At 46.0% G+C, this 13534-nt stretch overlaps 1 protein-coding gene across 7 annotated transcripts in view; it reads left to right on the forward strand.

Annotated features, from left to right (window-relative positions):
• Nucleotides 1-13534, forward strand: part of GDPD5 (glycerophosphodiester phosphodiesterase domain containing 5) — a 217664-nt gene that overhangs the window by 169303 nt on the left and 34827 nt on the right. For all 7 annotated transcript variants that reach the window (XM_084842423.1, XM_084842421.1, XM_084842420.1 and 4 more), the window contains 2 exons: nt 1280-1425; nt 8058-8140. In XM_084842423.1, coding sequence (XP_084698549.1) covers nt 1280-1425; nt 8058-8140 — 229 coding nt within the window. The remainder of the gene's footprint in view (nt 1-1279; nt 1426-8057; nt 8141-13534) is intronic.

A 13534-nucleotide genomic window follows, 5' to 3' on the forward strand; every position in this document is an offset into this window, starting at 1 on the left:
CAAAGCCAAACACAGTGGGTTTTCTACAAAAACAGCAAGAATGGTGATGCCCTACGGGATTTCAGTAGTTCAGAATGTCCCTCAGCAGCCACAGTGTGTGAAATGACAGTCTGTGCACTGCGTGGTACCATGGCTCATTCTTGTGCCTGCAGTTACTCCTTCCTTTGCACTAGAGTCAAGATGCCTCTGCCTCTCACTCAGAGGCCTGGTGTCTGGAGATCCCAGGAAGGAGGCTGAAGCCTGAAGAATGATGCTGACTAGCTGCTTGCATTAACACGGTTTTTAGGAAGGGCCGGGATCCAGAAGATTGGGAACCGTTCCTGGTAAATGGAAACAGTTGAGAGTGTTTGAGAAGGAAACTTTAAGGGGCTTTTGGAGAAGCTGTTGAAGTTGGTTGTGTTGGATTCTGCTCTTCAGAGACAGAGAGAGAGAGAGAGAGAGAGAGAGAGAGAGAGAGAAGGGGTTGGAGGAGCAAGTAAAGAGATGTTGGTATCCCTAGAGCCAGAAAAGTGTGTGTTCTACATGTCCCTGATGCCAGTGCGCAAACATGGAGTGCCTTTATGGCAGCTTTGGCAAACCTGGTGCCCTCCAGATGTGTTGGACTACAATTTCCCTAATCCCCCAGCCAGCTATGGGAGTTGTAGTCCAGCACATCAGGACCACTATACCTGATGGAGCACCTCCCCGGGCATGAACCGACCCGTACACTACATTCAGTATCTAAGGCCCTCCTCTGGGTGCCTCCTGTGAGGGAAGCTCAGAGGGCGGCAACACGGGAGAGGGCCTTCTTGGTGGTGGCCCCCCAATTCTGGAATGATCTCCCTGACGAGGCCCAGCTGGCACCAACATCGTTATCTTTTCAGCACCCGGTTAAAACTGCACTCTTCTCTCAGGCATTTGGCAGCATATAATGAGTTTTTAATCAGGCCCTGGATTGTCTTCAGTTGATGGTTTAAACATTGTTTTTAGATATACCTTGCCTGTGTGCGTGCTCTCTGTTTTTATGTAAATGGGCTTGCACTGTGCATAATGTATTTTTAATGGTTTTTAATTTTTGTGAACCACCCAGAGAGCTTTGGCTATGGGGCAGTATAAAAATTTAATAAAGGAACTGAAATGAAATCCAGAGAGCACCAGGTTGAGGGCAGCTGCTGTACAGGCTCCCTGAACATCCAGGGAGGTCTTCGGTTTCTTGTTCCCCCTTTTTTGGGAGCCCCAGGCCCTGAAACTGCCACTTCATCACGTCTCTCTTTTCCCTCTCTCACGTTTCTTCCTCCAGGTTCCCAGATACTGACGTTCGGGGCCTACTTTGCTGTGGTTCTTGCACTTTACCTGGTCCCACTCACCATCTACTCCCCTTGCATAATGGAGAAGAAGGATCTCGGGCCCAAACCTGCCATTATTGGTCACCGCGGGGCACCCATGGTAGGTGTGCATTTTACTGCTCTGTCTGTTCATTTCCGTCCCCTGCTTCAGTGGGGTGGGGTGGGGATTGGATACTGTGAACCTGCTAAAAGCCACTGCATGCCAAAGATTAGGTATCTTGGGAGTCAGTTCAAAAATTCAAGGAACTGGAGATAAAATTCAAGGAACTGTGACACCACTGGTCTGCTTTTTAAGCAATTAGCTATGCATTTAAATACATTTGCATATCACCAACACGTCAATAAAAGACACTTTTGAGAAGTTGAAGTGTAAGGTAATGTTACACTAAACAAAAGCTACCATTAATGATTGGAAGTCCACCTTTTAATTTGTGTTTGTCATGCCTTATCAACCATCATGCCAGAAGTACAGAAGCCCTCCAAATAAATGAGTGTTCTTAAGTCTCCACCCTGTGGATTAAAATTTGTCCTTGCCAACTTAATCAGCTAAAGATTTAGTTGATTAATCTATGGAATAAAGCCTAGTTTTTCTTTATGTAACTAGCAAGATGTTCCCCAATTTGTGGAAATATGACTATATCTGGGAGGATGGACAAATATTCCCCCGAATGTTTGCTTCCAATTTTGTGGTGTCATGGCACGTGTTTCCTCTTAGAATTGTCATAGGTAACATATGTGTCATTCATTTCAGTGGGTCCGCATAGTCTACATAGGACTAACATTGGATACCACCCCGTGATTTGAGAGAGAGAGAGAGAGTGTGTGTGTGTGTGTGTGTGTGTGTCTGTCTGTCTGTCTGTCTGTCTGTATAAAAGGATAAATAGCATTATAATAACAACAGGAAAATTGCAAAATAAGAGGCATAAAAATGATTCAAGCAGCAAACAAATGAATTGATCAATTGAAAGGAAAAGGTTTAAAATTTAAAATGCCTGGGCTAGACGGACCAGTGTTTTGATTCGGTGTAAGGCAGCTTCCGAGAGCTTTTTCCTCTCTGCTTATCCCAGGTAAACGGAGCACTCCCAGGGCTTCTTTCTCAGCTGAAAGGCTCCATGTTTATTACCCTTGCCTCCCTCGCAGTTTTCTTTTTTATATAATAATTTTTTATTTTTTTTAAAAAAAGAAAAACTCAACACAATAACAACAACAACAACATAAACACACAATACACATACACTAAAATATATTTTAAGATTGTAAGACATCTACCTTTGGCTCCCCTTACACACCGAATGCTTATTATTATTCTCTATTTCTTATCTTAGTTGTACATCATACATTGAGTTCACAGACATTATCGCATTTCTCTCCTAATTTTAACAACAACAACAAGAAAGAGAACCATCTCAAAGTTCAAAATCCAGATATATAGATATCATTTTTCTCTGTTTCTTGTACACATTCTATAAAAGGTTTCCAATCTAACATAAATTTAGTTGTTGACCCTTCTCTAATTATAACAGTAAGTTTTGCCCTCTCTGCCAGCTCCATCGTTTTCAGGATCCGCTCGCTCACAGCTGGTATTGTTTCATTCTTCAACTTTTGTGCATACAATAACCTTGCAGCCGTTGTCATGTAGAGAAAGAGGGTTCCCCCCTTCTCTTTTACGTGTTTATCTGTGAGTCCCAATAAAATAGTTGCTGGCTTTAATTCTATAGCAGTCTTTAATATTCTTTGAGCTAAAGACTGTATTCGTTTCCAGAATGTTTTAGCTTTTTTACAAGTGCACCATAAATGATAAAACATTCCCTCTTGAGCTTCACATTTCCAACATTTTCCAGAAACACCTTTATACATTTTAGACAATTTAAATGGTGACATATACCATCTATACATCATCTTATAAAAATTATCTTTAAGACTTGTACATAAAGTAAATTTTAAATCTTTTCCCCACATACTTTCCCACTTTTCCATTGATATATTATTACCAACATTTTGTGCCCATTTTATCATACAATCTTTTACTTGTTCATTTTATGTCTCATACCTTAACAGTAATTTATACATTTTAGCAATAACATGTTCATCATTTGTACACAGTGCTGTTTCAAACTCAGATTCTGTTTGTTCAAATCCACCATTTTTCTCATCTATTTTAAACCTTTCTTTAATTTGCAAATATGAAAACCACTGACATACATGACCTTCTTCCAATAAGCTTTCCCTTGATTTTTACTTATATTCCCCTTGTGACAGTTCCAGTAAATCATTATATCTTATCCATTTATGCGTGCTATCAAATTCTCTTCTATGCACTGCTTCTTGTGAAGATATCCAATGTGGTATTTTTTGATAGAACCTTAATTTCTATTTATTCCAAATTCTTAATACAGCCTTTCTTATATAGTGATTATTAAAATCTACATTCACTTTTGTTTTACCATACCACAAATAACCATGCCACCCGTATCTCAATTCATGTCCTTCTAGTTCTAAATGTCTTCTATTTTTCAACGTCACCCATTCCTTTATCCACATCAAGCAGCAGGCAGAAAAATAGGTTTTAAAATCTGGTAATCCCAAGCCACCTCTTTCCTTTGCATCTTGTAAAATTTTTATTTTAACTCTTGGTTTTTTTGCTTGCCATATAAACTTCGTTATATCTCTCTGCCGCTGCTTAAAAGGTAAATCCAATGTAATAATGGGTATCATTTGAAACAAAAATAACATTCTAGGTAATACATTTATTTTGATCGTTGCAATTCTTCCCAAAAGTAATAGTTGTAATTTTTCCCATTTTAACAGGTCTTGTTTAATTTCATTCCACACTTTAACATAGTTATGGTGAAAAAGCATACAATTCATATTTATCAAAAGGACTCCCAAATATTTTACTTTCTTTTCAATTTGGAAGCCAGTCTTATCCATCAACTTTTTTTTTCTTGAACATTCATATTCTTTTGTTAACATTTTTGTTTTCTGTTTATTAACTTTGAACTGTGCCACTGCTCCAAATTCTTTTAATTTTTTCATTAGAATTTCAATTCCCTTTAAAGGTTCATCCAGCATAAACACCAAGTCATCTGCAAAAGCCCCCTCCCTCTCAGTTTTCCAATAGTACTGTTCCTGCCAGCACCAGTCGAGTGGTTCAAGAAGGAAAGGCAAGCGTGCTCGTCCTTGGGCTGGCAGACAGCTAGAAAGAACATTGTTATAGAAGAGCCTTTTTCTTCACCACATCTCATCACCTTGGCTTGCTGGCTTGCTTTTTTTAAAACAAAAAAAATCATTCTGAGATGTTCTAGTCCTGCTTTAGACTCCTCTCTCTTGGCCAAGTGTGTTTACTTCCCAACCTCATTATCTTAATGCTTTCTGCCAAAGGCGTTCTGTTAAAAGCAGCTAATTCTCCCATTAATACTTGTTGGTCTTTGGCTTAAAGTGAGCATATGCTGTATAAAAAGAATTTGTTCAGGCAGCTGTTGCAAGGAGCCAATTGCCTAATTAAAAATCTAAAGATATTTCATTCCATGAAATAGTGGGTGTGTGGGTCTCCCCCACTGCCTCACCTGGAAGGTAAAGATGGAAAACACAAAAATAAATGTGCAAACATGAAGCTAGAATAATAGAGTGGAATTCCAGGTATCTACCTACAGGGTATATACTGTTTCTCTCCCCACAACCCCTTTCCTTCCTATTTCTCTCCCTTCCCTATCCCTAGCCTTCTTTTTTCTCCCCCCTCCCCTTAAAAAAAAATCATATTGATGGTGATGGAGATTGCTTCGTGGTATTGGAGTGGTGATAGTAGTTTTAATTTTTTTGGTTTTAATTTTTGTGAACCGCCTAGAGAGCTTTGGCTATTGGGCGGTATAGAAATAAATAAATAGTGCAGTAGTGGGTCCTACCCCATTCACTCTGGGGTCTCCAATGTGGTGCCTGTGGACACCTCTCTTCATGCCCGCAAAGCTACCTGCCTCTCCTGTTTTTTATTTTTTTTTTTAAAATTTGTTTTTATGAAAATCAAAATTAATGATGAGGCTGGCATGCTGCAAAACGAAGTGTCAGCCTCCAGCATGATCCTTATTGCCTATAAGGCCTCTGGGCCGCACGTCTCTGAGCCTGAACAGTTCGCCTTCTGTGAAATGGAGCACAAATCTGTGGGTTCAAATGACTGGTCTTCTGTTTGGGATCTCAGACTCCACCTCTGCCTTGTACTTAAATTCTTGGGCAAGCAACATTTCTTTTAGCTTCAGCAGTTTGCCTTCTGGGAAATGCGTGTTTTGTGACTGGCCACAGCTGCCACAGCCATTTTGTGAGGGTGCCCATGATCCTCTCTCAACCTTCTCAATGTGCCCACTGCCCCCCAAAAGGTTAATGATTTGACAGATTCACCGTTTTTAGCCATGAGGCTTAAATGGTTCCTCCATGTTCAGAGGCAGTATCTCTGAGTATTCAGTGCCAGAGGGCCAACAGGGCACGGCCATCTCCTTCATGCTTTGCTAGGGAGTTCTCTGTGGGCATCTAACAGTCCATGGCTAGAAAACAGAACAGTGGGCTAGAAGAAGCTTTGGTCTTCTTCACCAAAGCCCTCATTTACATTCTTCCCTTGGGTTTTGTGTGTTTTACCAGCTGAACCATTTGACCTGCAGTTTAGGTCAGTCGCTTCTGTCTGATCTCACTGCGAGGTGTGGCTTTTGGAGCCAAGATCAGTGGTACATCGGAGGAGGCCGGCAGCAATTACGTGCTGCTGCTCTGCTGGGATGACAGCAGGTCAGGGGGCTGGGAAGCTCCCCTCCATCACCACTCCAGCCTAGAATGCAGTGGATTGCTTGGTCTTCCTTTTCGCTGCTGCAAATCCCTTCCTTCCGGAACCAAGGCTTTTAAGGTCTCCTTTAATCCAGAAAAACATGCTCTCCAGGTTTCAGAGCCTCTCTCATCCCTTCCTGCATTATTCCAACTTTCATTAGAAGCCTCTTCCTTTTCATGGATAATAAGCCACATTTGCTACACCGACATGCAAGCCGCATGCACAGCGCTCTTTATTTTTGTTTTTATAGTGTGACCTTTTGAAACTTGGGGACGCTATTTTAATTTTTTTTATTATTTTAAATGTCACTCTTGAAATTAGTCTTTTAACTGGGGCTGGTTGGAGTGAGAGAGCTGAAAGTTCATTGTTCTAGCAGGGATGGGGAACAGGTAGCCTTCCAGTCATTGGACTGCAATTCCCATCATCCCTCACCATTGGCTATGCTGGCTAGGGCTGATGGAGTTGCAATCCAACGACATCTGTAGAGCCACCTGTTCCCTATCCCTGTTCTGCAGAGAGACGGTTTTTTCTCCCATAGGCATAGCTGGCAGGCTTGCTTTGCACCCTTAGGCAGTGGAGGCTGGTGGCGCCGATATCAGCAGTGCGGTAACTCTGCTCCGGGTTGGCCTTATTTTTTGTGCTGGCCCTAGAGTGCTGTTTTGCTTTTGTAATGGTAACAACATAAACTTGGTTGTATTTTAAGTTTTTAATCATACACATGGCCTGCCTTAGGAGGGCTTGTGCTGAAAGGTGGAATGGAAACATTGGAAAGAAAACAGTAAATGGTGTTGTCCCTTGCACATGTTGCAAGGGATCCTGAGAACTATTTTGTGCTGGGTTGAAATAGAGCCCACCCACCCCCCGCTTCGCAGGCAGTAAAAATGAGGGATCATTTCAGTGTTTTTGAGGGAGTGAGGGGTGAATTTGGGGGGCAGGGAAATAGCATTCGCCATGCGCTCCTTGGGTCACCATTTGGCTGGTGGCTGCCATTTTGCTTTTTGGCCCAGAATGTGTTGGAATGATGCAGTGCCATCAGATAGCATTATTTCAAGGTACATTCTGGGGGTGAGAATTTAGCACACCCCCATTGGTGGCTGCCATTAAAATGGGGGCCCTAATGGGACCATGAGCACAGAAAGAAGAGTAGACGGGTTTGCTCCCAGGCACTTGCAGTTTGTTCAGAAGTTCTTGCCGGAGAACTTTCAGCCTGGTCCCATGGGTAATCATTAACTTTGCAAGGTGCCCCAGGGTTCTCCAGAAAAAAGTTTGAGAATGATTGCTGTAGGGAGTGATGGGTTGCCGGTGATAGAGGCCGGAAAAAAGGGATAAGTTAATTGTAGCTATGGATTTAGGATAGCACTCCTTCCAACCATCCTTTTTTGATATGCGCCACGTTCTCAAGTGTTCGGTGATCTTACATGTGGTGCTTCCAGCTCTGAACTGCAGTGGAGGACAGTATCCAGGGCAGTGCAGCAGGGCCGTGGCACTGGAGGCAAGCAGGAGCACTTGTTTCCTGACCCAGGCCGGTCAGTTGCGCTCCCTTCTGCAAGCTCTGCTGGTCTGCCCCATTCTGGTAATGAGCGTTCCTGCTTGTTTCAGGTTATTTTCAGAAGCCCCGGTGCACGAGCGATGGGCCCTGCGAGCGCATGGGTGCAGTAGGATACTACCCAAAGTGTCCAAGGAACACCATTTCTTTTATCTTCTCCAAGGAACAGACGAGCTTGTCAAGATCCTCTCGGGGTTTTGAGTCAAGAGTGCTTGATATTGACAGAGCCTGTCTCTCTGTGTGTGTGATGCTATTTTTAAATGTGTTTGGATAGTTAATGCTGGCATTTTAACTAACTGGTCTATCACTTGTACGGCGTCCAGTTTGGCAGCATGTTTCTATGAATAAATAATATTGTTTATTCTCCATGTTTCTTCTCCAGCTGGCACCCGAAAACACTCTGATGTCCTTCCAGAAGGCAGTGGAGCAGGAAGTCTATGGCGTGCAGGCAGATGTGGTGATCAGGCAAGTCTCTGAGTGCGGAGAAGGCTGCTTGTCAGTTCTTTTCTTTTCGTGTTTCACAGCCATGCCCGCATCCCAGTTTGTCATATTTGTTAAGGCAGACTTAGGAATAGAGTTAAGGAATCAGCGAACTTGACATATTTTCACTTGTCGATGGAGAGGATGCAAGCTTTTAAGCTACATGGCACTCTTCACCAAGCTGTGTCAGGTTTCCCTTTGCCCCCACTGATCTTCAAACACTGAATCGAACACAGACAAGAGGCTTCAATCTACAGCTTTTAAGTTCATTACCACAAAGGGGCATACAGATGCAAATTCTCAGTGACTCTCAGTCTGTAAGGAAATGCCTTCAGGGGGTTCAAAAGGTAGCTCTGAAAGTTGCCCACCATTTGAAAGAAGGCGGGCTTCCTAGCCTAACTTAAGGGGTGGGGGGAGGTCTCTCGCTTGTGAGGCTTCTAAGCGCCGCTGTTCACACAGGGCCAATCGGGAAGACCTCCTGAGTTCCGCCCCGGCCATGTCCCTCTTGGCTCTGCGTCTTGCATCTATTAATTCAGATTCGCCAAACAGCGCCTCTCCCTCTTCACTATCTCTAACGGGGGGTGGGGGTGGGGTGAAGAGGGAACTTCCTCCAGCTGCACCTTCGAAACCTGAGGAGCTGGCCTCGCTATCTCTGGAACAGCTGGGAACATTCCTCCCCCATGTCTGGCGGCTCCTCTTCAGACGCTGAACTGCTGTCACACTCCCTGCGCTCCGACGCACCCCCAACAGGCTGTGAATGAACATTCAGAGGCCAAGGTGGCATAAGCCCTTCTGTGTCTGCTTTAATCTTGGGTTCAGAGCTGATTCCAAAGATTAAACTCTTTAAGCAAGCACTGTCACATCTCTTCCCCAGACACTAACAGAAGGGGGTCTTTCTTAAGTCAGCTCTACTCAGACACCATGGGCTCCTGTTAACTGAATTTCCAGTGGCAAAGATCTTGAGAGCTTCCAGCAGATGAGTCCACTCCCCCAGTGTCCAGAAGGAATTAGGGATTACCTAAAAAGAATACACAGCTGCTGCCCCAAAATGGCACCCATGTGTTGTTTCTACCTTTGTTTCTCCTGTGATGTGTAGAAATGAAGAGTGTGTAGTGTGACATTACATTGTGGACTTCCACACCCATGCTCCATATCATTGGTGGTTAATCTTTCCCAAAGCTGGAGCTGGACAGTATCCTGTGGCCTAAATTGCCAACACTTTTTAAAAAACCGACCTTGCCCTTGTCTGTCTCTCTACAATGCTAGTAACAAGGCAAGGGAAGAAGCCAGGCAAGTTTCCCTGGGGAGGAAGTTCTGCAGCCTGGGTGCTACTACAGAGAAGGCCCTGTCTCTTGTAACCACATGCCATGCATCAGATGGTGGGGATGCATGGAGCAGGGCCCCCAAAAGTGACCTGAGCAATCAGACAAGGTAATAAAGAGAACAGGCAATCTGTGAGAGAGATCTTGGCCCTAGACAACTTCACTGCTTTAAGGATCAAGTGCCAGCAATTTTTACATGGGCCTGAAAATCAGCCAGATGCCAGTGGGGATGGTGTAATGTGGGACTATTATGCTCTATTTGCTGAGCACCAGTTTGAACCCTCGCTGTTACAGTCTGGGCCAGTAGTTGTCCGCAAATATTTTCAACATGGGGCACATTTCAGTCAGGCAGCGCTCCCCAACCAGATGTTGTGGGCTTCAACTCCCATCAACGCTAGCTAGCATGGCCAATGGTCATGAATGCTGGGAGTTGTGGTCCAAAACTTCTGGAGGGCACCAGGTGGGGAAGGCTGCACTACATAGAAAGCCGCCTTATACTGAGTCAGACCCTGGGTCCCTCTAGCCCAGTATTGCCAACGCGTTCCTCTCATTTTATTTATTTATTCATTTCATTTCTATACCGCCCAATAGCCGAAGCTCTCTGGGCGGTTCACAAAAATTAAAACCAAACAACACACAATAAAACAATTTAAAATATACAGAACATTAAAACCACAATATAACAATAAAACCACAATAAAACCTAGCAGCAGTGCAGGAGTTTAAAATACAGATTTAAAACAGCAAAGATAAAAATTTAGAAAGCTAAAATGCTAAAATGCCTGGGAAAACAAAAAGGTCTTCACCTGGCACCGAAAGGAGTACAATGTAGGCGCCAGGCGAACCTCACTAGGGAGCTCATTCCAGAGCCGGGGTGCCACAACAGAAAAAGCCCTCCTCCTAGTAGCCACCCGCCTCACTTCCTTTGGCAGGGGCTCACGGAGGAGGGCCGCTGAGGATGACCTTAAGGTCCGGGCAGGCACATATGGGAGGAGGCGATCCTTCAGGTAACCTGGCCCCAAGCCGTTAAGGGCTTTGAATGTTAACACCAGCACTTTGAATCGGGCCCGGAAATGGACTGGCAGCCAGTGCAGCTGGAAAAGTACTGGCGTAATATGAGCTGGCAGGCCAGTCCCTGTTAACAATCTTGCTGCCCTATTTTGGACCAGCTGAAGTTTCCGGACCATTTTCAAAGGCAGCCCCACGTATAACGCATTGCAGTAATCCAGACGAGAAGTTATCAGAGCATGGATAACTGTAGCTAGGCTATCTCTGTCCAGATAAGGGCGTAGTTGGTATACCAACCTGATAAAAAGTGCTCCGTGCCACTGAGTTCACCTGTGCCTCAAGTGACAGTTCTGGATCAAAGAGCACCCCCAAACTACGAACCTGATCCTTTAGGGGGAGTGCAACCCCCTCCAGAACAGGTTGAATATCACCTAGCCGGGCAGACGAACCACCCACTAACAGTACCTCCATCTTGTCTGGATTGAGTTTCAGTTTATTGGTCCTCATCCAGTCCATTACCGTGCCCAGGCACTGATTCAGAACAGCCACTGCCTCACCTGGTTTTGATGAGAAAGAGAGGTAGAGCTGGGTGCCATCTGCATATTGATGGCACCTCAGCCCACACCTCCGGATAACCTCCCCCAGCGGTTTCATGTAGATGTTAAACAGCATGGGGGATAAAATAGAGCCCTGTGGAACCCCATGGCACAATTGCCATGGCACAGAGCAATAATCCCCCAGCACCACCTTCTGGAATCGGCCATCCAAGTAGGAGCCCAACCACTGTAGTGCAGTGCCTCCAACTCCTAACCCAGACAACCTATCCAGAAGGATACCATCGTCGATGGTATCGAAAGCCGCTGAGAGGTCCAGGAGAATCAACAGGGTCGCACTCCCCCGTCCCTCTCCTGGCAGAGGTCATCCCACAGGGCGACCAAGGCAGTTTCCGTTCCAAAACCAGGCCTGAAGCCCGATTGAAATGGATCTAGATAATCCGTTTCATTCAAGAGTGCCTGGAGCTGTCCTACAACCACCCGCTCAAGCACCTTGCCCAGGAAGGGGATGTTGGCCACTGGCCTATAATTGTTAACATCCTCTGGGTCCAGGTTAGGCTTTTTCAGGAGTGGTCTAGTTACTGCCTCTTTTAAAGCGGCAGGCACCACTCCCTCTCTAAAGGAGGAATTTAGAACCTCCTGGACCCAGCCGGACAACCCCTCCTTGTTTGATTTAATAAGCCATGAAGGGCAAGGGTCAAGCACACAAGTGGTCGATCGGACTTGGCCAAGCACCTTGTCCGCATCCTCAGGCCTCAGTAACTGAAACTCATCCAATAAAACTGGACCAGACGGTGCTCTGAACGCCTCTACCAATGGAACTGCATTAATGGTGGTGTCCAATTCATGACGAATCTGAGTGACTTTATCCTCAAAGTGCCATGCAAACTTGTCACAGCGTGCTACCGAGGGTTCCACCGTCTCTCTCCCTGGCCCAGAATGTAACAGGCCGCGAACCACTCGGAAAAGCTCCGCTGGACGACACTGAGAAGATGCAATGCTGGTGGAAAAGAACTGTCTCTTTGCCACCCTCACCGCCACAGAGTAGGCTTGATAGTGGGCTCTTACCTGTGTTCGGTCAGACTCAGCACGAGTTTTCCTCCACCTGCGTTCTAGCCGTCTCCCCTCTTGCTTCATTGCCCTCAGCTCAGGTGTATACCAAGGAGCTGGCTGGGCTCTGCTCAGAGGGAGAGGGCGCTTGGGCACGATCGTGTCAACCGCCCGAGTCATCTCTGCATTCCACAGAGCGACCTGGACTTCGACAGGAGCACCAGCCAAACCAGCGGGAAAATCCCCCAGAGCCCTCTGGAATCCATCAGAATCCATTAATCTCCGGGGGCAGACCATTTTAATAGGTCCCCCACCCTTGCAGAGGGGGAAGGCCGCCAGGAGTCTAAACCTCAGCTGGAAGTGATCTGACCATGACAAAGGGACAGATGTTAATTCCTCCACTTTCAGATCACCATCCACCTGCCCAGTTGAGAAAACCAGATCAAGCGTGTGTCCTTTTATATGCGTTGGGCCGATGACATGTTGGGACAGCCCCATGGTTGTCATGGCGGCCATGAAGTCCTGAGCCGCCCCGGATACAGCGGCCTCGGCATGGAAGTTGAGATCCCCCAGGACCATCATCCTGGGGGTCCTCAACACCAAGTCCGAGACCACCTCCGTCAGCTCAGGCAGGGAGTCTGATGGGCAGCGGGTGGGCGGTACACCAACAGAATCCCTAGTCTGTCCCAGGTACCCAACACAAGGTACAAACACTCAAGATCTGCACTCGAATGAGCAGGAAGCCTGGAGAGGGAGACTGAATTCCTATAGACCACGGCAACCCCCCCTCCCCGACCCTGGAGTCGGTGTTGGTGCTGCACCGAGTACCCAGGAGGGCAGAGCTGGGAGAGAGTGACCCCTCCCAGTTCCTCCACCCAGGTCTCAGTAATACATGCCAGGTCAGCCCCCTCATCCACAATCAAATCATGGATGAGGGAGATTTTATTTTGGGCTGACCTGGCATTCAGCAGCAGCACCACCAGACCCGAGGGCAGACTGGTAAGGCTGCCAGGAACCATCAGGTTGGGGGAAGAACCAGAAGAGGGGACAGCTGTAAGGTGTCTAGCCCCTCTTCTCCTCAGCTGGCCTGTTAATCCTCCAATGCCATACCTCCCTCTGCCCGTGACCACAGTTATGGTGGCACCTCCCCGACCCCCTGAGTTGCCCAATTGTCCTCCCAGGCACATATTAAAATGTTAGGGTATAAAATGCACAACAGTTTAAAAAATATAAAAGATAAAAGAGAACAGCAGCTAAGAAGGAGCAGATAAAGTCCACGTTTGCCCCTTTCCCCTTGTCTTTAAAGCTGCTGCCCTCTGCTGCTGCTGCTATTTGATGCTGGTATTGTGGCTGCTGGTGTCTCTGGAGAGGCAGGTGGGTAGGTCTTCAGATCCTACGTGACTCCAAGTGCGACGCTAAGTGCGCACTTAGCGTCGCACTTGGCG

The sequence above is a fragment of the Heloderma suspectum genome, chromosome 3 (genome assembly GCF_057233095.1).
Source record: "Heloderma suspectum isolate Gila_16-S chromosome 3, 16-S_ref, whole genome shotgun sequence".
NCBI classification, from domain to species: domain Eukaryota; kingdom Metazoa; phylum Chordata; class Lepidosauria; order Squamata; family Helodermatidae; genus Heloderma; species Heloderma suspectum.